A 27,853-nucleotide genomic window follows, 5' to 3' on the forward strand; every position below is an offset into this window, starting at 1 on the left:
ACTCTACCCTGTCAAGGTGATGAATAAGCAATTCTATGTTGTTATTAGATTAATTCCACTGGGCTGCTGCATAGATAACTTTGTCAAACACTACACTACTGTATAACAGGAGCATTTATGTAACTATAATGTAATAAGGCCATAATGTAATAAGCTTGGTGCCTGTGTCAAAATAAAGAAAGATGATACATGTAGCCTGGAGTTCACATTGTTTATTCAGTATTAAACAAATAGATTTTAATGTGACTTCCAGGGCTGCAATTCAAATGAACATTACATTGGGGTAGTGTAAACAAAATGACATTATAGTGGACTACAGTCTAGTAAGAATTCAGATGGGCTATAACTTTCAGATTACTGGCAGAGGTGGCCAGCCCTTTAAAATCCATAACCAAGGCTCATCTGTCAGTAAAACAACAACCTAAAAAGTCAATGGTTAGAAGCTTCGGTGGTCAAGGTAATTCTAAGACAAATACTGATAATACTGAGAATGGAAATCACTGAAAGTAAACCTGTGTTTTCTTCCAGTTTTATGGATATAGCTGAGATGATGACCTGTGTGGTACAAACACAACATCAAATTCAAATCTCCACATCAAACATAGAATGATCCAAGTGCAAGACCAGTGTTCGTCTGGGGAAGGCGTCGTCCATCTCCAGACCAACCAATCTGTGTCTTAAACCTCCTGACTGCCACGGTTTTCTCTTATCGGGACAAATATAAAGAAATATTGAATGGCTTAATTGTAAAAAAATATTCCAACGACATTAAATTAAATTCAAATGAGGTTCACTGTTTTTTCAAATCAGTCCTTATTAAAAATGCTGTTTCACATAATATTGCATAGCACAAATGATCTTTAGAATTGACCAACTTACCAGTCTACTGCAAATTCTCACTGCACCTCACAGTCTGAACGATTTTTTACCCCTTCAAAAATGCCACGAGCTACTTTTGGAAAATAAAAACCTCACTGGACACTTTTAAATGATCTACTGATAAAAAGAGAGTTGCAAAGCCACACTTTCCATGACAGGTAGGTTTTTTGGACTTAATTTTTCTAGCTACAGCAGTAATTTAAGCATAATAAGATCAATTCAGTATTATAGAAACCAAGATTTCAGACCTCAGATAATCCTTTCTTTGAGCTTCCTATTTATGAAAAGGGGATTTCTGAAGGTCTCAAAATTGCACCTTTGGACTGAGTTGGAGTCCAGTGAGAAGCTGCAGCAAACTGAAACCTGAGCTGCAGAGCGAGGTTGTGGTTATGCACAGTCATAAATAACAGGAAACAACATGTCAATCGAGTTGGGTTAAAAACAGTGACGCTATTGTCTTGGAAGTAAAAATGAGCCGGTGGGAATCAATATCATAATATGTATTTATATCTTCCTGCTTGTTTAACCAAGTAACTTGCACCATAGCAAAGTGAACTATTTTATTCAGCACGCTGTTCCATTTTCAACAGCGGAGAGCATTTATGCTATCCTTAGATTGCGGTCTCTGTAGCAACAGAATGAACCATAGACTGTATATGTATGGACGACATGACAGAGTTCCAAAAAATGAAGCCAAAACATCTAGATTGCCCCCTGGTGGCTGGCTGCATTATAGGTCATAAACCATGCCCCCTCCATGTTAAAGAAGGACATGGGCCAAACTAAAACATTTTCCAAAGACAGTTTCTGTCAATTCAGGCATAATTCTTAAATGCATGTTCATTTTACTGATAACCATGACGTTTGTCAATGCTAAATGTTTATATTGTTTTCATATGGTATTATTAAACATGGAGAGAAACGTCATGATTGACAGCAGAGACTGATTTGCCATTATTCTGATGCCCACGCCCTTATCCGGGATATTCTGGCTTCACTTTTTTAAAGTGGTTGTAAGTGGAGATGCATCATCCATCGTTATTTACAGTCTCTGGTAAGGACATGCTTATACTGCAATTCAATAGTATGTAACTGGTTTTATTAATTGTAAAGTAATCAAAATGTTTAAAGCAAACTACTTTAGTTTAGGAAGCCATTTTTTGTTTTGTTTCCAACTCAAATGGATAAACCTTTCCCAGATACTCATCACTATGCAGTCTTAATCTTCTTGTGACAAGGTTGGTCTGGTGACAGAAGACATGACCCTAGATCAAGCATCGTTATCAGATAATCTTGTATCGCAAACAAAGTGACATTGTCATATTTTCTATACACAACAGTTTAATATCCAGTTCTCCCTTCATAAATCTTCTCTCTGTTTGGTAATGTATTGCATTGTTTTCCAGGGCTTTCCAGGATTTTGACACATCCAATCTGATACAAACAGACACAAGGAGTCATATTATCTTCTCAATGCGTTCACTGAATTCCAAAAACTTGCATATTCTGCTTCTGCGTTATCAGGTTAATTACAGCCATAGTGTATTATCATCAACAGTGTTAGATTTCAGCCCTTAAAATAGGGTTTAATCAACCGCAGCCATACTAGCACAGAAAAAAACCTTCTATGTACAAGAAATTATAAGTCTAGAATCTAAGGTCCAGTAAGAGGAAAACTCTTTGGTATTTCCAAGCAAAAAAAAAGATTGCACAATCAGTATTTGATCAGAGAGGAGAGAGATTTGTATCAAGTCATTTTAAAATGCACAACAGATCTAGGTGACATCTCAAGAGGTATTGGGTTGGAGAAGGAATGTGTCTGAGCATATGAGAGTGCGGGCCTGTTATCAAAAGTGTACCATTCATACGACGAGCATATGGATATGACTTAGCATAATGCTGTGAGATTTTTACTCAAGGAATTAAATTAGATGTTGAGCAACGTCTGCTTTCCAGAGAGCCCGGCTAAACCCGATAACACAGAAATGTGATTTTCACATTAGAGGAGAAATGCAAATATCTTAACTAAAATCTACAAAACAAGGATTAATAAAGATTTGGTAAAGCCGGAGGAATCGACTTGAAAATTCAGGCCTTCAGCTAAGCCAAGGCCATTTGTTCACATAGCAAGAATGACAAAGGAAAATCCAATGTATTTAAAAAAAAAAACGAGATGATGCCTTCCAATTCCATTTCTTTACCAGTTCTGACCAATCAGAATAGGAGGAATTCACTGAAGTTAAAACCTCTCAGAATAAAAAGGTGAAAGTAAACAAGATGTGAGACATTAAACGAGGAGAGACTTTTGATTAAGAACTCTCTCCCTTCACATGTTAGAGCAGAGAAGACGTCCACTGCGGATGCTATCAACCAACAATCACGGGACCCATGTCCCGGCTGATGCATGACACTCTCATGATTCTTCTCTATAAAAAAAAGTACTTTAAGTGAGATGCATATTGATGAAAATATCTGTCTGTAATATTGCCACAAGCCACCGTTAATGTTTTCTCAATTTTGTGCATTGCAACACTGATGAAAACAGCGGCTAATCCCACATCTGCCACTTGGTCCGTGTGTTGCAAAGTCCACTGTAAGCAATCAAAGTGAGGGACTTTAACCTTGCCAAGGACAGGAGGACACACTGCATTACTACTGAGATCTGAGGGGCCATTTTCCCATTACGCTGCTGCTCTTATCTATAGAAACATTAAAATCCAGTTAAATGGAGCCATTTTCTCATTTGCATTTGAAGGTCATTTTTCATGCTTAGAGAACTCTAGTCATTCAGATGGCACAAGGGGCTCCATTGTAATAATAGCTTGTTCAGTGAGGGTCCAGAGGCTGCACAGCCTGGCAACCTCACATGGACCACAGCTGGAACTCACTCTGCACATGCGCCCAGCTGTGCAGTAAATGGACGAACCACAAAAGATAAAGCGGGGCAAGCTACCATCCAATCGTTTGATCAATAAAGGAAGGAAGAGTTCACAAGTGACAGTCAGCATTTCACTTGGCAAACCCTGTCAAATGTATTGGATGTATTGTGGAGCCAACTAGACCAGCCAATAGTGTGAGCCACAGATCTCAGGCAACAATGATGTGGGTGGATGTAAAGCTTCTCAGCTTTGGGGCCAGGTCGAAACTGTTCCTGGGCTTGTGGGAGTGAATAGCAAGCATCTACTTTGCCCCCTGCGGTGGTGGCTGGGTCCTCAGGAGGAGAAGCAAAGGCTGCAGCACTCCATACAGATCTCCAGGCAGTCTGCAGACTCACAGCAGGCGTCAATGATGCCACAGTCCATGTCACAGGGCAGGTCGCAGTCGCCACACTCCTCTGACGCGCAACAACAGCAGAAGCACGACTCGTCCCCGGCACAGGAGCCACAGGTGGCACAGTCCAGCACGATGTTGCACAGAGCTAGGAACTCACAGAAGAGGCAGGCAAGGATGCAATGAACACAGCAGTCTGTAGGGGGGGGGGGGGGCACAGACAAATACATAACTGAGCAACATTTTAAGAATCACAGAATATAACGCTCAGTGTGATTAGTCAGAAAGTACACAATGTGCCAGGGAAGTGTGTCGATGTTTTTCATCTGCGTTTGTTTGTTAGTTAGCAGGATTATAAAAGATCATGTATAATTTATGGATCTCAATAAGAATCTGGATCTAGTGAGTTAAAATGTGGTTTCATTAGGGGACTGTTGGGCCCGGGCGGAGGTATGAACTCTACTGAGTGCCATTCTAGTTGATTCCAATTCTAAATTTAAACGAGAAAACATTTTTCTTCAGTGACAGGCCAAAGGATAAGAACGGCCATTAGCACACTGACTTATTTGCTTTAAATTTTAACTCACTGCTTAACCACAAAACCTTTTCCCTCTTCTTTTTTTGTAGAGCTTTTGCAATAACTAAAACAACAATTTTTTCACCATTTAATAGTTTCCTTCAGTTGACATTGACATTGAACTCAAGCTCGCTGTTTCTATCCTGCTTACTTGTCAAGAAACAAAAGCTGGTAGACAGCACAGGGCTGCTCATCACCACTGACTTAAGGAATATTAATAAGCGAAGCTGTTTTCAAGTCTGATAAATTTCCATTCATTAACATTGTCTTTCAGTCTTTTAACCTCCAAGAATTGTGCTCATTTTATATATTGCGTGACATAAACATTTTCCCTGAAATACAATTTTTGTCCATATCACTCAGCCCTAATTTAGGGTCAAAGAAAATATGCCAGGGGAGAGTAGATCTTCTTCTCTGAATCAACAAGTAGAAAAACAAAATGCTTCCCTCTCCCCCTACTCCTCTGTCAGTGTGTGTATCTCACCATCCTGTCCCTCTGTGGGAATCTGGGAGCTGTTGCTCTTGGAGCTGCTCTTGCTCCTCTTGCTGCTCTGGGAGGTGATGGACGGGTTGGACTGCAATTTCTTGGTGTGTCTGGGTCCCGCTGAAGAGGAGGAGGAGGTTGAGGAGCCGCCTTTTGGGAGCGAGCCCAGCTTAGGATGCTCATGAGGGCTCCTGACCCCGTTGGACTGGAGGCCGTGCTTGTGATGCGGACAGTGCGTGTGAGGGGAGTGGGGGTGTGAGTGCTGCCTGCTCCCGTTTCGTAGGTGGCTGCTGGGCTGCGTCCGACATGGCTGGGTGTGCTGGATGGGCGTGGATCTGGCTGCTGGTTGAGCTGGGGAGGGACAAAATGACGTTAATTTATTACAGGCTGAAGACAATTTACAGTACATATTTCACTTGAGTCAGGGGTGTGGATGTTGGATGTTCCTTTAATTGAACTTCAGTGAAACTAAATAGCCTCCACCCCTAACATAATATTTACTGTAGTATTTTGTTATTATTTTCTTCCCGTTTGTCTTTATTATTTATTAATCTGATAATATTGCACGTAACAATTTTTTTTTATCTGACAAAAAATGTAAAACTTTCGACACAACCACAGAAAATAACTAAGTCATCTGAGACCAGTCAATATCCGTTTTTACTTGATAAATGACTAAGAATAGGGTTGGGGTTGTTTTCTGTTTATTTAATTGACTAGTGCAGTGCTCCTTGTAAAAACGTCTGTTTGGAATGCATGGCCTGTGGAAATGCTGGTTGCAGTTTTCTTTCTGAAACTATAAATGTGACCTGCAGTAATTGAACCATGGCAAGTAAAGACCTGCTGCAGGACTCAGTCCACAGAACCCTGAACTGTTACTCCACTGCAGCACAGAGAGCTGTTCACCTGTTTGATCAAAGTTCAGTGAAGATTGACTCATTACACAGAACCTCGAACTGGAAAATCAGTTTTTGTTTTCAGAAACTATTGTCTCGAATGCCCTTTTGTCATCAACAGGTTAGGGTGATGAGTCCCAGCTGCCTCTTGTTGCCTGTTTATTCAAAGTGTATTAATGTTAAGGTGATTAGATTAATTGTCCTCAAGACATGTGAGCCACATATATGCCAAACTGAGATTTCTTAAATCATGAGATAGACTTTTACAGGAATTGTATATTTTCCTTTGTAGCTCTTGAGCAGATTTCAATGGTTTAAGAGGCTCTCAGGTCGAGCTTGAATCTGATTTTTAACAGACAACCTGGGGTGTGGAGTCCAAAAAGACAAAGAAACTGACCCGGCTGGGAGGATCTAACAACACAAGTTGCACTGAAGAAACTGTACATTCCACTGTTTATGGAACATGATCTGTACTTAAGCTAATTCACAGTCAGGATATCTCAAAGACAGAGAAAGAGATATGATGTTTTAAAAACATGAATATATAAACCGGATTTAAATATTCGTATTGTATGTGCGAACAGGCCCACCAACCTGTGTGCATTATGCATCTGAGCAGTGTGTAGTAGTCCTAAGACACACCGGACGCCTCCCTCCGTGTGTGTGCATACTTGTGCTGAAGCAGCTTCATTGAGGGGGAGGCCCTGGGAAATTGAGTCCAATTACAAAGCCCACCCTACAGGCAATAGCTCATGGGAAGAGCTATGTATTTACAGAGCTGACCCCTGATCCGACTTGTCTAGACTCTTACACAACTAGAGAGAGGCAGTAGGGGGAAAAGACGGGATAAATGAAGCTTGTGAGGCACGAAGACAGGAGTTGTGTCTCTTGGAAAACTCATCATTAGAACCTGATTTTTTGTAAAAATGCACTTCTGGTACTATATACAACATACAGCGTCTACAAACACAAAAACTTGCACAGATTTTAGTCTGGGCTCCCTATACCACTTTGTGTATTTTACCTCCAAGTGATATCAAGTGCTAACTATTCTGCAAGAGAGGAGGAGACTGAAAAACACACCTTCACTGCCAAAGCAAACACATGCCCCGAGAAGAAGAAGAAAATGGAAGCTGGGGTTTTATATATCATGGTGGTATTTAATGCCATCCTATTGAGGCCCTTAATATTTTCTTGACCTTTAAGCATATGGTGCGGAGATGTGTGGTGGGACTGAACAGAGGGCAACAGAAAACCACAGAGAATCAAAGCAGAAACTCACACAAACACACACACACACACACACACACACACACATACCTGCACATTGAAACACACACACGCAGAGTGTGGTCCTGCAGCTCCAGCTATGAAAGACGACTGGCAATAAAAGCCGCTCGTTCGATAACCGTTCGGAGACAGATAACCCAACCCGGCTTGTTTTGATTGGCCGACGGCTGCGGTCCCACAACCAATCCAGTATTATTAAAACTTCTTTCATTCAGCGTTTTCTAACTTTGCTCCAGATGTTTGGCAGGCTGCACGGCCAGTGTTAGTGTGTGTGTGTGTGTGTGTGTATTAGTGCATGAGTGTGTAGGTGTGCATGCATGTGCAGGACATAGTGAGAAGGAGCCATACTTTCTACTCTTTTAACTTTGTCAAAAGTCAATATCTGCTGCTATCCAGTGTTTTGTCTCTTTCTCTTCCTCTTTTCCTCCCTTTCCATACCCTTCCTTATTGTGTCCTCCCTTTCTGTCTCGTTCTGGTCTCTCCCTTTCAGCCTTTTGCACGATAGTGATTTTTAGCACCAGGATGTAGGTCAGTAGAGAAGAAGGGGATTAGAGGGGAGGGATGCTGTGCACAGTTTTTCACTATTCCTTCTACTTTTGTATTGTCCTGCAGGGGATTGAGAAATGCATACTCTGTGTGTGTGTGTGTGTGTGTGTGTGTGTGTGTGTGGGTGTGTGGGTGTGTGGGTGTGTGTGTGGTACATATAGTACATAGGCAGATTTGGCAGGCAGACAAACAGAAAGAGAGAGAGCGAGAGAGAGACGGGCAGTCAGGACTGTCTCCAAACAGAGCTTGAGGTTAGGCCCACTCATACGCACAAATATATGCAAGCAAGAACACGTGCAGACACACACTCGTGCACACGCAGACAAAATACAAGGTCCCTTTGTCTGAGATGAAGAAAAGTCAGGGAGAAAAATGGAGTGTGAAAGAGCCAGAAGAACAAACTTGAATAAAATGGTTTGCTGCTTGTGCAGTTTTGGACCAGGAGGATGCATGGGTGTGACTCATAAACACAATGATTCAGCAGTGGGAACCAGTTAAAAATAACAGCAAATAAAGAGCCAAATGACTGTGGGATTATCATGATGAGACTGGGAAACCGCAGAGCGTGCACGTGTGGTGCTAACATTGTATAGGCCACTGGGGCCACTGCGACCTCCCGTACAATGCGTGTGTGTGCATCAGTTGAATACAGCAGCTCACCCCCACCCCTCCACTCACACACCCTCCACCTCTCCCTCCTCTCCTGGCGTCTCTCTGCTACCCTGTACTTACACACCTCCCTCCCAGACCAGAGAATTGCTGTTCATCTCTCTCTCTCTCTACTTATCCTCCTGTTGGAATGAGTCACCAGAACGACTGAGCAGTTTCTGTCTCTAATCCAGCTGCTTTATCCCACCGTCTCCTCTGGCGCAGTTTGTCTGTCTTTGTAGGTCAAAGTGTTGAAGGTGCTGAACTACAGACACGAGAGGGAAGGCGTGAACTTTCAGCCAAGTAGCGCTGCCATCAGACCAAATGTGTCTGTGTTTTATTACATTTATAACACAGAGAGAAAAGATGTACAGACGGAAGGATGATCTATGCACCCACACCCACATCTGCCTCCAGATGCAGAAATATGCATAAACGCTTTAGTGCGTTATCAGCGCAACAGAACAGAAGCAAAGTATCTTGGTGTATTTTCTGCAACCTATGACTATTGAATAAAACTGTGAATGCAAACTGTACATTTTGCTCATGGTGTAAATATACAACAATAACAACACAATGTACTTGTTTGTGTATAAAGATGAAAGAAAAGACTGATGGGAGCTTGAGCACAGCATAGTTCAGTTTCACAACATTTGTGCTACATCTCTAAAACTTTTCTGAAAACATTTCTGAAGCATCTATAATTCAACCCAGATCTGCAGAAGCATCTCAACCACGGACTCCCTTCCTTCTGCTCTGCATAGTTCTGGTTGTTTTTCACTGCGGCCCACACCTAAGTGTGAGCCACTATGAAATGGTAAAATAATATATTGCTGGAGCAAAGTTTATCTTAAACCGTCTATGAGCCTTGTAGCTGCTGTGGAGACCTCCAGCCCTGGAGTGTTAATGAGGTTTGTTTACCCACTCACTCACTGAAAAGGACTGATGCTTCAAAATGAGGTGTTAGCCAAAACAAAAGTGTGACTCAGTGCTGGGCCAAAATTAAATGTTTGTTCTACTCTCAATGAAATAACAATTATTTCGAGTTTCGGTGCATATAAAAAGAAGTTTTTTGTCTCCCATCATTCAATAAACTGCCCCTACAGAGACACGTATCACAACTTTCAGTTATAAAAGTCCACTTAATTCTTTTTTATTAAAATATTGCTCATAAATGTTGTTACTTGCACCAAGCAGTCTACAGGACTGATGGAACTTGGTGAAAGAATGCGGTGTGGTTTGGTGTGGATACAGGAATACTTTTTACTTGCTTCAAAACTGCAAGATGGGTGGGTTTCAACAACTTGACTGATATTTATGGGTGTGATCTAGGGGATTAAAATGTGGCTTATAAGTAGACTGTTGGGCATGGGTGGAGGTATGAGTTCTATGTGTCATTCTACCTGTTAATACACCTGGTATTTTGCTCACAGATAACAACTTGGGACAATGAACTTCTGTTGTCTCCACTCACACATATTCTTTACTTTTGTACACCAAAAATCCTTACGCATTGTATCTGTGAAGTCGTGGATAAAACGGATCATTTCGATGAACTAGTAGTGGGTGTGACTCACAGAACAGGCATCACATCCCATCCCAATTACTTCCTTCAGGCAACAGACATATTAAAAAGCGGCAAGAGACAGGTCTGATTTCATTGTCATTAATATTGTGGTTCAAGGACTCAGAGATTCAGTTGTTGGAACTTGTGTTTGGCCCTAAGGGTGTAGAACACTGCACTTCAACCAAGTCAAGTATTGGAGGAAATTTTTAATCCATCAATCAATAACCAAAAGTATCTTCAAATAGCAAATGTATTGAGTATTGTAATTAACAGTCAGACGTGTTTGTGAGATACTAGTTTAAAGTCTCACATCTAAAACAGGCTTACCCCTGGATTATAGAAAGACTCTAATTTCTGAGCAGTGCTCTTATATTTTAGGTGAAAGATCTAATAATTATCCAAATATGTTATTGTTTCATTTTTTTTATATAGCCAAAAGCTCAGCAATAAACAAACCAACCACAAATCCCCAACAAATCACAATACCATTAAATAATTCATGTTCACTTACCAGTATTTCTCTTTTTTGCGAGTGACCTATACATATTTCTGCCAAACAGTCAAAGTTTGAAGGTTATTTATATCCCATAATAAAGGGTATATTTAAACACTTAAATATCAATTGCTAACACAATCTTACATTAGATTTATAGCAATTATTAAGATATTCTCAACCACCTGCAGAGTGCTTACATGCAATGGTAAAGCTGATCCCATCAACGCTCTAAGATTTTTAGACTGTTTTGAGAGTTGACTGATGTATTCGTGCCTGCACATGTTTGCAGCAGAGTCTTTTCTAAATCAGGGGAAGACACAGATGTGCACAGGCATTAATCTGTTGTATTTTGTTTTTAAATTGCAGAGCACGTTTATTAGGGCCCGAGCAATGACAGGCTCTGACAGGCAGTCCTAGACATATTAGAAATTTTATTTTATAGTTGGTACTTTCAAGGATTGAGCAATCCTGGCAATTTTTTTTTGTCTTTTTTTTCAGGCAAATTAATTGGCTTTTTGTTATTATACATTTTTTCAGCTTCTCATGCACGGAAGAGTTTTTTTTTTTTTTTTTAGGGCCCGAGCACTGACAGGCACTGACAGACAGTAAGGCCTTATTGAAATTGTAAGGATTATTATTATTATTATATATTATAAATTATACTTACCAACATTTGCAGAACATTTTTTTTCTATTTCCTTTTCTCTTAAATGTAAATTTAACATGTTCTTATGTTACTTCAAATGTGTTAACTTTTTTAGTAGTAGTAGCATCACTGATTTTATTATTATTATTATGCAGAGCATGTGAGATACCGAAATACAACATGTGAAGCTGAACATAGCACAGCTGTGTGGGCTATTCAAGACACAAAGGTAAAAAACAAACACTTTACGGCATCAAATATGGCCTCGCACTTTAGTGGTGTGCTACAGTGGACCGAACTGGAGGATTTTATCACCCCCTCTCAGGTTGTGGAACTTGTTATAACACGTTGTTTTATAACAACGTGTTATAACATGTGTGTTATAACATGTTTTTTTTTTAATTTTATAACATTATACAAATTCCCGCATAATATGACATGAGCTGATGCAAAAGTACAACAACTTTCCCAATACCCCAATGTTTTTGGAAAGACATTTCTAAGGTTCTTACTGTGGTTTTCTGGCGTTCAGAAGTACTGTTGATTCACTTCAGTCCAGCTTTTGGAAAAACACTTAATTCACTTCTCTTTGCTATATTTGAATTCAAACTAATTGTGCTGAGTAGATGAAATAAAAGAGGAAATAAAGTGCAAGAAGAACATGACACCCAGCTACACTGATCCTTAACCTGAGATATCAACCAACCACCTCATGACCCCTGACATGACACAGATGGCCTTTCAAACACTCTGCCCTGTGTTAACGTTATAGCAAATGTATAGGGTGTGTATCTCTCTCCCAGAAGAGCAAGAGAAAGACCAAAGACTGGGTGAGATTGAAGGGGAGGAGCGAGGCAGAGCCACAGAGGGGGATAACACTTTCGGCACAGCGACTGTTCTCTAATTAAAGGCAATGTCACGGCCCTGCTAGATTTCCCACCAACAACACATTGCACACTCCTCCCCTTTGATGACTAGATAATAACAAACAGCTCCTCTCAGCGGTTCCCTGACACTTTCATGACCTCGTTCCCACATGCCGAGCGGGGACGTGGACTATTTTGTGGATGTTGATCTCATTTAGTGAAAAAATATCTCAAACTAAAAACAAAAACTGAAAAAAGAAATGGCATGAATGCTACTGTGCTCCTCTCAGTGATGGATAACGTTTGGCCTTGTTTCCTCATGAGTCCAGAATGAGTGCAAGCAGTTAAACATCTGGGAACGTGTGTATCCCGCTGTGGCGCTGACGTCAGAGGCAGCAGTGTGGGCATGACATCACTGACAGAGTGTGTGTGGGTCCTAACAGTCAGTCACATGACATGTTAACAGCTCCCTCTGCACATTGTTATCAGACAGCTTGTCACAGGCCCGAGGGCCAGACGCATACTGTGGCACTGATGTCAGAGCATACGGACTGAGCGTGTTCCGGCATTCGCTTCTGTTTCCTCACGCTCTCACTCACAAACACTCGCACAGACAGACCTGCAGGTGTCGACGAGTCGTGACCGCACCGCAGACTTGAGTCACAGCTACTTAGTAACGAATCTTCGTGCTCGATATGAAGCCAGATAAACAGGTGATGATTTATCGCTGACAGACTGTATTCAAACTGCATCCAGGCTCTTACGAGGTGCTAAAGAGACGCACAGACCAACTCGCGCTGTCAAAAACAAAGTAGAGGCATCAGACGTCAAATGTATAATTATGCCGACACACAGGCGTACGCTGTGCCCACCTGAGAAAGAGATCAAGTTTAGAACGTGTTTGGTTTGTGGTTCAAATCCTGTGAACACACGTGCGATTGTGTAAGTTGTGGAGGGAGGAAGCTATGGATGAAGGGAGGAGGCACATGAAGGCAAATGGGAGGCCAGTGCAGACTGGTGTGCATGACGGGACATTTTGTCCAAGCCTACTGTCGTTGCATAACCCTCGCTGCGCAGCATATGGAGCCACTGGGTCTCAAGGATTTTTATTGGGATGTAAAATAAGTAAGAGAGAAACAGGCGGTGAGAAAAACTCAAACCTCCTCGTCAGTCCTAAAATATATACAGATACACGTAAGACACAACAGTAGACTGCACAGATAGAGGCAGAGACTTAAGAGACAATTCACACACCTACTCAGCTGAAAACCCGCTGCTTTCACCTACTTATCCGTTTCCTGACTGAACTGCTGGTTTCTGTGTTACCACAAACTAGCTATTATGATGGAGCAGGTCTGTGTGTTTGTGCATGTCACCCATGGCTGGCCCTGGGTTCCAGGAAAAACCCTTGTTGTTTTTCGAACACATGCTCAAATGTCAGCTCGCTCAACCTTCTTCTCACCCCTTAAGTTGACTTCCTCCCTTGACGTATCGCTCATTCACTCATTCACCATCCCTCCGTCTCGTCCCCTCACAGGAAGGACAGATTTAGACCAATTTTGGAGCATTAAAAGTTTTTACGGTGCTTTTAGGTTTGTGGCAAGGCATCGAGACAACACAGCAGGAGTTTTGTGGGTGTTATTATTGTGGGGTTTGTTCTCCTGGGTGAAAAAAATGACACAGTAGAGCTAAATTTAAATAATAGGTAGAGATTCTACCTATTTCGAACCTTGGTAAAAGCAAGAAAAATATACGTGATGGCGTAATGACACAGAACTTGTGTAACCTCTGGCTTTGACTCAGCAGGCTGGAGCGATTGCACATCCAGGAGACTGAAACAGTCTCTCTCTCTGTCTGACACATAGCCACTAGACTGGTGATATAAGGGAGGGGAAAGGGTGGCGGCGGTTGGTGACTTAACTCTTGATTGAGAAATTTAAGCCTGTGACGCTCCTCACCAGTAAACTGAGTAGGAGTGGTGCCGGGACACCCAGTAGGAGGGAGGTATGTTTGGTGTTATTATAGCACACACAATATGAGACATGTTTTTCTCTCCAGTACAATGGCCAACCAGCAGCAGTGAGATCCGCTGTTAGGGTGGGTGGTCAGAAAGTAGTTTCCCAGATGGAATAAGTTCTGACATCAGACGATGAACGTGTGCAAGCAGAAACTCTACATGAGTTCAGTTACAGAGTTAAGAAAATCTCATGCAACTTTAACGTAACATGTGACATTTCAGCAACTAGGTGTCTCACAGTCAGGACAACAACAAAGTTTGATGATGTCTTGAGGCAACCACCATTGCATCACCACCATTGACTATACAAATCTACGTGATTAAGATAAAGATTAAGATCCATTTATTCATCCCAAACACATGCACAGACATGCACAGGCACACTCATGCAGGTAGGGAAATTTAACCTCTGCTTTTAACCCATCTGGTGCAGGACACACAGAGCAGTGAGCGACTATGTATGGCGCCCGGGGAGCAGATGTTGGGGGAGTACGGTGCCTTGCTCAGGGGCACTAGACAGGGTAGGGAGAATCCTCTTGGATTTATGGACAGATCAATCCAGGTTCGTCTTTTTGTTGTCTCTCCGTGGAGTCGAACCAGAGACGAACCAGAGACCTTTTCTGCCCATAGTCCAAGTTTCTGCCACTAGTCCATCGCCTCTCCTTACAGAAGGAAATCACGTTCACTAATGATGTAATGTGTAAAAATGTAATTTATATACGGCAGCAGATGTCCCTGAATAACGGCCGGACCAAAAGATCTCAGTGAACAGCGTGATGCAACAATTTAGTTTTTTTTTTATAGCTTCTAGTCAAAAAATCCAAAGATCTTCAGTTTTTATGAATATTATTAGGAAACCACATTAAAGACTGTCGAAAGAAACAAGCCACCAGCTGGCCTAAAGCTGACATCGGGACTTGAGCTCTCTAGTCATTGTTTAGTTGATTGATACACTTTTTTATCTATTCCTTTTTTGGCGAGTGGGCGCGGTTGCATTTTTATCCCGCACATGCTGAGATTTCCAGTGAACCTTAACTATCGAAAGGAGATCGATTAATGGAAGCAAACTCCATAGAGCCAGTTATACTCACCTGTGTCAGACAGACAGACAGAGAAGCAGAATAGAGGTGGAGAAGAGGAGGAGAGATGTTTCATTCCAGGGAAGGTGATGTGGGTGCAGACTCGCTTGTGCTCAGAAATCAGAGAATTAACCTACTTTGATATTTCTGTCCTTGTGTACAATCACCTGACCCATTTCTTCAGGGTGTGCAAATGTATTTGTTGAAGGTCAGGACAATGTGACTCATCAGCAGAGTGATCAGTAATGGAAATAAAACTCTCACCCGCTTTCTGCATGTGTGTCGACCTGTGTGTGTGTGTGTGTGTGAGAGAGGGAGGGCTATTTACTCACATGTGATACTCTTGCTGGGTGTCGTAAGCTCCGAGTGTGGGAGGCTGCTGTTACAATTGTCTCCATCCTTGCCTAGCAGCCGTTCTGGGGTGCCATTTAACCTCAATATGAGGGGTTCAGTATAAATGTGGGCCACATCTGTAAAACAAACACAAGCACGTCAAGGTTAATTAGCATCAGAACAGTTGCGTGTGAAAGCACAATGATTTATATTAATGCAAACTTTATTTTGAAAGTCACTCGGGCTCCCAGTTTTCTTTCTTATTATCAGGCATCGGCAGCAAGCTGGTTTCCCACTCACAGTAAACTCTGCTATTCCCATGTCATTTCCCATCCACCACCACTTAATTCATTTAAATAGAGTAGTTCTGCTGACTTCAACAAAGCAGAAGATTTTGTCTGTATGCGTTGGTGTGTGCTCTGTCCTGAACTCCCATCTGGAAGCAGTTAAACCCAACCCCTTGGGACTGTTTAGGGGTCCATGTGTATGCTTGTGAAACCTGAAAACCGGCGCGCATGTATGTGAATGTGCGTTCAAAATGAGAACCTACACGTAATATGCATACAGTAAATACATGTCTGGGTGTTTTATGTGTCCCTCTAATGAAGCTGTTATTCACACACATGCATACATACACACATATACACACGCACAATACACAGAGGCCTTCAAAGCTGGGCAGGCCTGGGCCTCTGAGAGGTGCAGACTCATTCCTGGGCAAATAGGAGCCAGCTGGGTTTGATAAACACACACACACACACACACACACACACACACACACACACAAACCACGTCCTGCGCATGGACTCAACACTTCCCGGCTATGTTTATTTACTCTATCTACTTGCGCTCACTTCTCTATCTGTCCTCTCTTTCCTGTCCCCTTGCCTCTCACACTCATCTTCTCCGGTTCACGTTGACTCTTACAAATAAATCCCTTCAGATATTTGGCACAAGATGAATCCTCCCGCTTTTACAGCTAAACATATATAATGTCACTGCAAAGGTATTTGAGCTGTCGGAGTTGAATGACTTAGTGAGCAGAGTGCATTGACAAAGTGAAAGCAAAGAAGAAATTAACAACAAGAAGGATTTCAAGAGAGGAGCCAAGTAGAGTTAGTAGAATCTAGATATCTGCTCCTGATATTGTGTTTGTCTAAGTAAAACTACTGTGCTGCATTGGACTGATATTTAAACATCTTGCTTTATTCATAGACACATGAGCAGAAGCAAACACGGTACGTATGGAGGTTCAGGCACAAACACAGACTCATTGGCACCACTAATGAAAGTTAATTGTCAGTTGATGCTAAATCAAAATGATCTAAACTCTGAGCAACTTGATTATCTAAGGTGGTCTAATCTTGATGAGAAGGAACAGTGATTAGCTTTACACGGACAGCAATATTCCTACTATGAACCTCATACTGAAATAGACATTATTTTGATTGTGTTAATATATGTTACTAATAGAACAAGCCATTGATATTCCTGTTACAGGAATACAATTACAGATATGACGATAACGAGTTTTTAACTCACACAATTGATGATGCCACAAAATGCTTTGAAAACTCCAATAGGATGTTACAGTGGGATTATGACGTATATATCTCTTCACAATGCAACTGAGGTCAGTACATAATCAGATACAAAAATTACATATTGGAATATTGGTGTCCATGTTAACATAAATTCTCAGTGTTGCTAGGATTTGTATTTGTTTATTGAGTGGGCTATTTGTGTTTGACTTTAGTTGCCTTACCAGAGTTTGTGTGTTTGTGTGTTTGCAGACATTTTTGTGTGTAGTAGGACTTTTAGTGTGTAAGCTTCAGTAGATGTAAACAGGACTTGAAGGGATGGGAAGTGCTTCCTGGTTCTCTGTTTTATTAGACTGTGGTATACAAAACCCACACTCACATACCTGCACATAAACACACACGCCATAAACACATATACTCCAGTGCTGGCTTTCTACATCTAGTACCAGCTCTCTCTCTCTCTCTCTCTCTCTCTCTCTCTCTCTCTCTCTCTCCCCCCCCCCCCTCACACACACACACGCACACAGAGACACACACTCCTGCATGTGGAAGCCATTTCTACAGCCCATGTTGTATCCATTAGTCTCAATCAGCCTGCTTCAGATATGAAAGCCACTCGTAAGAATTTGTTGCCCTCAATCCTGCCAAATGTCTACTTTGGAGATATGTGTGTGTGTTTATTATAGACCACGTATGTCAGTGTACATGCCTGTCTATTATTATGTATTCACCCATCCATTCTTATTTGAGTTTCCTATAACTGTTTTGGACAACACTCTTTGACAGGCTTTCAAAGCAAATCCAAGTCAAATGACTAATAGGAGGTATACTATAAATAATATCACCCTAATGCAAACATCCATTCAGGCAGCTAAAATGTTGTTGGGTATTTGTAAACATCCATTAAAATATTTTGTTTGTTATTACTAAAATCGGATAATTAATAATCAGATTACACATGATGATCACTCATCTGCCTCCATTGTTCTATGCAGCTGTTATCAATTCTATCAAAAATACATTTCTCCAAGTGCTGGTGGGCAACAGTTGACTCCAATGATTTCAGACTTTTGGCAGCTTTTTGAAAATATTGAGATCAGTATACAACAAAAAGCCCTTTAGGTGGTATCTGCTGGTTGTACTCATCCCTGTTGCTGTTTTGTTCTCGTGCACTGGAAGTTGCATTTGGGGGCAATTATGTCATTATCAAAGCCACACTAAAGTCCAGTGAAGGCAAACTTCGGGGGAAAGGAAAGGACTGTGTAAAGTCCCCATGACTTCACAGCAACCATTTCAAGAAGAATCCATTACGTCAAAATCGGAGAAATAAAACTTTCTCGGAAAAGTTAAAGACATTATAACTGCTCTTATTGGACAAATGGCACACATGCAGATATGAAGCAAATACGCACACTAAGTCTCTGAATATCATTTGCATGATCATTCATCTGGTCAGCTGAACCCCTGCACGCTGCTGCACAGTAGTCTGTTATGAATTCTCATTTAAACGTCTGCTACCAGTGAGCACCATGGGTTAAAAGTAGGTTCTGTGAGTCAGTAAAAGCTCCCCCTCTGTAAACGTTCAAAACCACGATTGTTGGAGCTAAACACATCCCCACAAAACCCCTGGTGCCATCCAAGCAGGCCTTCAACCAACTGTGCGTTGGCATCAGCATCAAACCGCCAAACCGCTCGACCTCATAGCCATTTCTGAGATCTGAGAGAGATGAGCCTCTAATTCAAATCAGACCAGAGCAATCAAGAGCCGCTGAGGAGATCTGGCTGCTTGTTTACATGTGTGGGTGAGTGTGTGTATTCGGTTGTGCATGCTTGACTGTGTCTGAGTGTGTGTTCATGTATGAGCGCGTTCTTGTGTGTGTGTAATTTAGTGCATGTACACGTGTCAGTGGGCCTAAAGGGGGCGAGCCAGAGGAATTTTATTCTCCTAGTAAACAAACAACCATTAAAGCAAAAACATATGAATCGCATAGGGGAGTGGTTAGCCCAAACAAACACACAACAACCACACATACACACATGCACACAAACATCCAGGTTATATTAGCAGGCAAATCATGTGACACATCCTGAATCACCTAAAGGGGAGTGCAGCCTGCTGTTCCTCTGGGTATGGTGTCTGAGTTTACCTGCTGCACTTCCTCAGGCATGTTTCTGCACCTCTGCTAATCCTCCTTTAAAAGCACAGACTGCTAGTGTTTATAGGAAAGGAAGTGTGTTTAGTGTGTACATCCCTTTGGCATAGCCTTACAGTACATGGACAGTTTTCAATATTTTACAGGCTAAAAGCGTAACTGATTAGTTGTTATAACATTGATGAATAATACAAACCGTCACTGCAGTTGCAGCTCTACTTGAAAACACACTATTCAGACACACACTGGCTGCACATATTCACACCCTGCTGCCTTATCTCTAAAAACATAAAGATAAGCGCTGAGAGAGATTTGGAAACAAGACACAATGAGATGAGGTGAGGAGCACAATAATGTTCAGCAGAGCGCTTACTGGAGACTACGCTGTATAGTAGCTCTCTGGCCAGCAGTAATGACTGGAACTGATTGAAACCACACATAAGCAGCACAGAGGGTCCAATCGGGACCAAGGATAATCCAAAGTAAAGAGAACACAGCTACAGCGGTGGTGTGGTTCATATCTGTGTCTCGCAACAAATGTACGCAAACGCAAAACGAAAAGAAGAAGCAGTTGTTTAGCTGCAATCCAGCCAAATGTTAAAGCCACACACACACACACACACACACACACACACACACACACACACACACACACACACACAGTACAGAGGGGCTTTGAGAGTGCAGTATTGGAATATGTCCAAAATTAGAGATTATAGCTGCTGAGAGAATGATGCAGTGTAAGCTCATTAAAGACAAAAACTGTCTGCTGTTGAACAGGCTTAAGGGGAATTTAATTGTGTTACTTTGTCTCTGAAATTCCTCTGTTCCCTGGGAAAATACGTCTGCTTTGCTAACTGAGTGCTATACTGCTGCATCTAGCACATGTAGCCTGAAACGACCAGGTTCCTTAAACATGGACACGAACACACTGCGCACTGTTCAACATGTGGTAATAAGGAGAAACAGCAATCAACAGTGGAGGATAAACAACAGTCGGTCAGATTCACATTCAGTAGGAGTGTGGCAAAATTTACACTGACATGAATAAACCCATCCAGTCCGCGATCTCGAGCTACACTGACAAATGTTGACAGTGTTTGAAACACTGCAGCCGGCTGATATTATAAGCAGATATCAGGTTATAACAAAAACAATATTGGAATCAGAGTGTATGTTTGCAGAGTTAGCGAGACATGGACTCACTGATCCACACCACCAGAATCTCCAGCAAAGACATCGGAATATCATTCGGACTAGACAAGTGCGGTCCGATGGTGTCGAAGAAGGAGGGTGTAAAATGCAGACTGGGACAGCGCACCCTGAGACCAAGTGGCGTGGATTGTGTACAGGAACATCTGTGCAGAGTATGAAGACTAAACTGGGAGAGTGGATCCAGGAGATCCCAGGTCCAACATCTGAAGCCTCTGTCCAGAAGAATTCAGTCCTAGGAACAGCTAAGATACTGCTCAGAAACTCCAAACTCCCAAGCCAACCTGCCAACCCATGAGGAAGACATGCCAACCCATGCAGGGTGCGAGGGGGGGATTTATATACATGATATACCGGTATATTCTTTTCTATATATCTGTCAACAGTTGGTGATGTTGGGATTGGAGATTTGGTGAGAGAGGGAAAAAGAGCAGCGACAGCTGTAGCAACAGTTATTTAAATGTTTGCGAGGTGGTAAAGGAAAAAAATGTATCACAGAATGCCTCAAACTGCTCCAAGTTTATTTCAATTCCTGTGAGAAACCAAAATAGACGCAAGCCTTAACAAACCACTGGGACAAAAAAGTGACAAGTAGGCAAATATCTGCATGTATGCTCAAAATAAGAGAGAGAGAGAGAGAGAGAGAGAGAGAGAGAGAGAGAGAGAAAGAGAAAGAGAGAGCACAATGATGAACACACCCAATGCTATTTGACATCTAAACCTCCAAAAACAATATGAAATATCTCATTTCTATTATTCCGGCATATCCCGGATTCTTTCTTCACAGCAAATCAGAGAGACATTTAAAAGAAACTTAATGTTAAGGACATTTTTGGAGACTTGGTTTGGGGAAGACTATTTCCTGGCTACGGGTCCCTTTCTAGACTTTGTGCAAGGCCTAATATCTAATGTAAGGAAAACAGCTCTTTACACATTAAGAATAAAACAGGAGATTGACCTGGTCAGATACCTTCTCAACTACTGGAAATACTCCTGAGGAGAGCGTGCAGCAGGCAGGATATGACACAAAGTACGCATCTCAAATCTCAGTGCTTTTTTTGAAGAGATTGATGGTGATGAAGATCATGCTAAACTAAACTAATAAGTCATTGTATCAACAGAAAGATTCCAACACACCGCTTTATTTGTAGGAGTAGGAAATAGACACAGACTGTCCTTTACTTTGTCAAACACGGAAAATCACATAGATCCATGTTGCTCTCTTGACTATCCAGCTTGGGTGAGACATTTAGCTTGCAAAATGAAACGTTAATTCGCTGCTGTTGTCTACATTGCTACATGTGGTTATCTCGCTGGCTTGAAAGTGACAGTCAACAACTAAAGCCTTTACCTCCTACATCTGCAACACATAATTGGAAAACGTAAAGTACCTATTACTAGGGATGCACCGATATGGAAATTCTTGGCCGATACCGATATTTAAAAAAACAATCTAGCCGATAGCCGATACCGATATAGATATTTGTTTATATTGTTTCTGTTGTTATTCATTCACCATTTTGTGCCAGGAAAAAAATGAAATCATTATTTAAAACACTAATTTAAATTATTTTAGCCCTTTTTTCACTCTTATCTTTTAATGAGCACAAATTAAATCAGATTTATGACTAAACTTTATTTAATATAACCTTCTGTTACAGAAGACATCCAGCTAAAGTGCACTTCCGTGGTGCCAGATGCATGCGCCCTCCCTGCCGCTGCGGGGCACTCTGCAGGGTTGCTGCGGAGCGCTCTACCTGGTTGCTACGGAGCCCTCTACCGGTTGTTGTGGACCCATTTCGTTTGGTTTGCAGAAAATATACGAATGAACCTCGGAAAATGAAATCGGTGAAAGTCAAGTTTATTACTGATACGCCGATAATAATAAACGAGGCGAATATCGGCCGCTTCCGATGTTCGGCCGATACATAGGTGCACCCCTACCTATTACGAAAAAAAACGAGACCATATCAAATTGTTATTTTGATAAATTAACTAATTGTAGTTCAATATACAAAGATTAACAGAAAGAGAGATGGACAGAAAAAAGAAAGAGGAAGATGAATAGAGTGAGAGAGCTAGCTGCCAGTGGTGACAGATGCTGGAGAGTCAAGCTAGCATGTGGTGTAAATGGCTCATGTATAACCAGACAGCCACAATGCATCTTAATGTCTGACTGAGAGCAACACTCACAACAGCAAAACAGGCACACATCTGTCAGGACACACAGACACACACAAACACACACACAAACACAGACACACCACCATTCAAGGGCCTTGTAATGACTGAGGGGAGCAGAGGTGCTGTCAGAGGCCTCTGTGACCACACTCTATGAACAGCCTGGCAGAGCACACCATGAGCTGTGTAGGAACGAGCATGACGCATCAAAATAACAAATCTCTAATTTTGTTGATGAATGTGAAAAACTTTAATTTCCCAGCTCCTGGCAGCCAGTACTACTGCTCTATGTGACCTGAAAATGTGATTCATGGGACAGATATATCATTCTCTATTGGCCGATTAGGGTCAAATGAAGCAACCTACGATTAGGGTTGGTAGCGACTTGACCGGTGCCTCATTTCGGTGCCTGAGGTTGCATTTAGAGAGTTGCCCTGCTTGCAGGCAACATAAACATCATTACGTGTGCTTAGTTAACATTACAATTACCTCTGGCGGCAACACACTCTCCAGCATAACGCAACATTAGGCTACAGTTAGCAAGTAGTGTGGCTGTATTTCATGTGAAATGATTCCAACAAGCGGGACATGCAGCAAAGGTTTGGTGTAAAGGGAAGAACAGGACAAACTTAGAGATGCGCCTGCGAAGCACTTGAGAGCAGCACGATACTGGCTCCGAAGAGTTTTGCACTTTTCTGGTTTTTAGCTCTGTATACTTAGGTCAAGTATAATTTAAACTTTTAGCAGTTAATACTTTTAATTTAGTATTGATGTAGCACTGGAATTGGAAAATGAAGACCAACTGTGGAAATGATTAGAGTTGGTTTTAAATAGTGAGAAACAAATGCATATTTGGTATGAGCTGAGCAGCTTTGAGAAAAAAAAGCTGCTCTGATAAAAACATCCATGCACAAACTCAGGTAGATCTATGTGCCTGTTGTGTTGGCTGAACGTCCTGCCCTCTGTGGGCAGAGGGATAGATGGGGGGTGAAACAGAGCGCTGAAAGCAGGGCCTTGTTGCCCTCCTCTCCATTCTGACTCACCTACTTACCCTCAGCCTTCACACACACACACACAAACAACATTAGACCAGTCGACCACCAGACAAGCAGTCTAACTTTAGTGAGAGAAGCCACAGTTATACTTTGGGCGGGTGGAAAGCTCAGACTCAAAACTTCTGTTTATTAACTGTAAAACTCTTCACTGAGGTGTTATCAGTAAATCTGATGCTGTACTTTACTTACAAATCACGATAAACCACAACGATGCAGGGAAGATAGATGTGCTTGTGTGATTTCTGTGTTTTTTCACATTCGATACAGCTATCATAATGGATTGGGTTGAGACATGCCTAAAAAACAAAATAAAAGAACTGCATCAACCATCGAAGGGTTTTGTGGCAGGTTCCCATGGCAACAAGACTCTTAAATCTTGCACACTTCCTTAACAGGGTAACCACACCTAGCCTAATTACCCCATAGGACCTGCACTCTGATACTACAGCTGTATTTCTCACTGAAGCTTTAGGGAGCTTGTAGCATTTGGGCTGTTCCTGGATGAGTCATTTAGGCACAGACAGTGCTGCCCCAAGTTCGTCCACATTCTCCTGTTCCCGCCCCCGATGTCAGTGAACCCTCACCATGACTAATCACACAAAGGAAAAGGTCATAGGTTCATTCCCAAATCCCCAAGAGTCCCATTCCAGCCTTAAAGCGTTCCACAGCGCTGAATTGGTCATCTTCCCTCTGATCATCCAGGAGGCCCGTCCCCCACGCAGGCCAATTCCCGATCACCTCAATAAATAACTGCTGTGTCTGTCAGCTAGAGGGTCTCTGCCATTATGAATCATAACATCTACTGGAAACCAGAGGGATTCTAGGATGTAGTAGTAGTCAAGATCACGGCCCCTGAGCTGAACATTTATGATTTATAATAGGCATTTGCTGTTTTGGGCTGTTTTTCAATTTTGCATCTCATAGCTCAGACAGACAGTGAAGTGCTTCTGCACACAGCTTTACATTCACACACCTACTGGCCAACGTCTTACTATAATGAGCTTCACAAGCAAGAAAGAGCATAGACTTCTTCTTTCTCAGCATTAATCCACTAGCATTGACTTTTCATAACAAATGGCTTAATCTGTTAATAACTACTTTCTGTCTCTTTTTGAGCCAACCTCATTTATAGTACACAGACACACACACACAGAGCGGAAAAGGGGGTTTAATAGAACTTGGTGTTTGTGATTATAAACCTATTGAGGGCATGTTCAGACCCATCACACAACTGTTTGGTAGATTCTCTTGTTCTTTCTCTAAAACACACAAACACAAGCAGCTACACACCAGAGTGAGACATGTGTTTTTCTGCTGGTTCCTGTGAACCTGTTTCTTACCTTCACCTTGAAAGGGGTTTGGTTCTGGGCAGCTGTCCGCCCTCTCTGTTTTGGAGGCTGCGTGTGAATCTGGTTGCGGAGCTGGTCGAGCGGGATCCCCATCATCAGGCTTCTCTGGGGAGATGGGGGGTGCGCTCCGCTCCTCATCCATGGACGTCAGCCTGGCTCTTATGGGAGGAGGTGGAGGGGCCAAGGAGTGAGCCTGGACCATGGAGAGAGGGGAGGTAGACACTTTTTTTTTAGAAAAATGAACAAGCATGGGTCACGTGAAAGATTTCTAAAATCGAGCAACTTGCCAACAGGCTTTGCTTCATGAGCAGAGGAGCAGTCAGTCAGGACTTGATCCAGCATGAATCCCTTTCAGCTATTTCAAAAACCAGTAGAGGAAGAAGAGGACGAGCGTGCTGCTTGTAATGAAATCGTGTTAACACAACGGAAACATCTAATCATAACCTCCTTTTAACAATAGTGTTTGAACTCTTTTAACTTGTGTTTTGAAAATAATAACAATAATGGCTGTGTTTATTTACTGTATATAACTTCTAAAAGATTCAAGAGGCTTTAATGGAGCGAATAGAGACGAATGATTCAATCAACGGTTATAAGGAAGAAAAAGTCAAACAATAATTCATTAATACAACAACCAAAAGAATAAACTGATCAAACACAATAGTTCTGGAGCGAAGTGAAATCTGTTTTAAGAAGTTTCTTCATAGGGTGTGTGAATCTTAATATCTTTGTTAAAGAGTGTCATCTACTCATTGAAGCTCTGCAACAAGCAGGCCGACTTTATATCTGTTAAAGGAAAAATATATGTAATTTCACAACTTAAATATACATTTTTTTTATATTAAATAAATACAGATCATAATTCAAGTTGTAAGAGGACGATTATGATTTTATCGAATACAAGAAAGAATGTGTAACTTTACTTATATTATATTATATTTGGCACGTGACTACTTACGAAACGGTTGCTAAGCGACAAACTTTAAGTCTATTAACTCTCTACGTTTTATTACCTGAGGTCTTGATCAGCCAATCAGACCCGAGCCCCAGGAAACGTTCTTTAACTCATTAAAAATAAGATAAGTTAAGTATATAGGGTCATGTGCCAACGTGTGGTTGGCGCGCGCGTATACTGACTCGCAAAAGCAGCTCAGCTGGCCAGCTGTTTGCGCGCTCCCGTGGCTCGCTCCGCACTCCCTGCCACCCAAACAACCGACAGCCGAGGTTGTTATAAAATAAAATAATAATAGATAAAGAGTTACAGGGTTCGTGTTGCCTCAAACCTCCTCAGGCTCTAACAGCTGCAGCGAGTCTAGATCTACAGACTTTAGAAACGGGGAAAAGTTGGAAGAAGTTTCTGGAAAAGAGAAGACTTCTCACAGCGCACTGACAAAACTCTGCCAACAACTCTGAGCTCCAAAACACATTGTACTCGTGCCAATCTTTTAGAAACAGTACGGCCTTCCTCAGAAACGAAGCCAGCGGTGAGATGCTCCAACACACTGAGAGTCGCTGTGATCACATAACGGGCGGACTGTGTTTACCTTGACTGCAGGTCTGCGCCCTGCTCCCCCCCCCCCCCCCCCCCCAACGAGTCCCTGCACGCACAGACTGAGCTGCAGCCTGAGCTGACTTCTGCTCGGCTGGGTTTTATACTGCACAAAAACTCAGTCTGATCCCACAGACACACAAACACACACAGACACACACAGGGGACAACAAAGTGTTTACCTTCTCTCTGGCTGGGACAGTGAGCAGCCGATCTGAGACTAATTCATTCTCTGACCTCTCCTCTCGGACTCGCTCGCCCTCGGACACCTTCCCCCTCCACTCGTGTCACTTCACGCGCGCACCGAAGCACTCCTCGGCTCATGAAGGTGTCCCAGATCCCCCCCCCCCCCCCAACAATTCAGTGCATGTTTGTCCAGCGGTGGTAGTCGTTTCTCTCCGCCTCCAAGAAGTTTGTCTCTCCGCGGCTCGCCCCGTCCTCCAGCAGCAGACCAGATGTTGGGACGGGTGTGTGTCAGCTCGCAGAAGAGAACTCGGGGTCTGTGCTGCAGCGTTGTGCTTCGTTTTCTTCTCCAAAGTCCAACAACGGCACCCCCACAAACTTGTAGAAACTCTTGAAGTGAGCGGTGTTGGTCCTGGGCTCTCTCGCTCTCCCAGTGCTCTCACTCTACTCTCCTCACTCCCACTGCCTCAGACTCCGAGCTGCAGCTATTGGACAGGAAACTCCAGTCAGCCGTGATTGTGCTTCCTCCAGGCTACAAAACCAACTGGGCTGAGCTATACGGTTATAGTATAAACCCATTAACCCGAACCAGACTCAGCATAAGCTATGGTCTTATCCAGGAACCATGTGTGTACCTTTATATATTTAACAATTTGGGAGGAGATTCAATGCAGTTTATTGTAAACTAAGTCTATTGTCACTACTTTGGCACTATACAACGGTGTAATGCTGGAACTGTTTCCTTTGCATCCATTCAGAACAGAAACAAGAAAACGTGTACTGATAATACTCAGAGCAACACTGTGGCCCTGTAGTGTCACTCATGGGGCTTGTGGACACCTGGAGGACATCACATGAGCAGTCTGGAGGCGTCTTATGTTTGTTTTTTTTAGTTGTTGTTTCTTTACGTTTGAGGAAGTGGTCGCCTTTTGCTTTAATTGTATTGGATTTTCTGCAACACTGTTTACCCCTGAAACTCCGAAAGTGTTTCGTGGAATCGAACACTTCACCCACCGCTCCACCGGCATAGTGGTGA

At 42.3% G+C, this 27,853-nt stretch overlaps 1 protein-coding gene across 1 annotated transcript; it reads right to left on the reverse strand.

Moving 5' to 3' along the window:
* Window positions 1-207: 207 nt before the first annotated feature.
* mdfi (MyoD family inhibitor) lies at window positions 208-27,301 on the reverse strand. Its single transcript, XM_062398478.1, has 5 exons — window positions 26,817-27,301; window positions 25,077-25,278; window positions 15,594-15,731; window positions 5,211-5,561; window positions 208-4,345 (listed from the first exon to the last, which is right to left on the reverse strand). The coding sequence occupies exons 2-5, from the start codon at window positions 25,225-25,227 to the stop codon at window positions 4,092-4,094; spliced, it is 894 nt and encodes a 297-aa protein (XP_062254462.1). The 5' UTR covers window positions 25,228-25,278; window positions 26,817-27,301; the 3' UTR covers window positions 208-4,091.
* Between the last annotated feature and the right edge of the window lie 552 nt (window positions 27,302-27,853).

This window comes from Platichthys flesus, chromosome 2 (genome assembly GCF_949316205.1).
Source record: "Platichthys flesus chromosome 2, fPlaFle2.1, whole genome shotgun sequence".
In the NCBI taxonomy this organism is placed as follows: Eukaryota; Metazoa; Chordata; class Actinopteri; order Pleuronectiformes; family Pleuronectidae; genus Platichthys; species Platichthys flesus.

Coding starts and splice junctions, on each gene's coding strand:
- mdfi (XM_062398478.1), bottom strand. CDS start 25,227: ATGGATGAGGAGCGGAGCGCACCCCCCATCTCCCCAGAGAAGCCTGAT. Junction 15,732..25,076: donor AAACCCCTTTCAAGGTGAAG/GTAAGAAACAGG, acceptor TTTGTTTTACAG/ATGTGGCCCACATTTATACT. Junction 4,346..5,210: donor TCCCACAGAGGGACAGGATG/GTGAGATACACA, acceptor CCCCCCCTACAG/ACTGCTGTGTTCATTGCATC.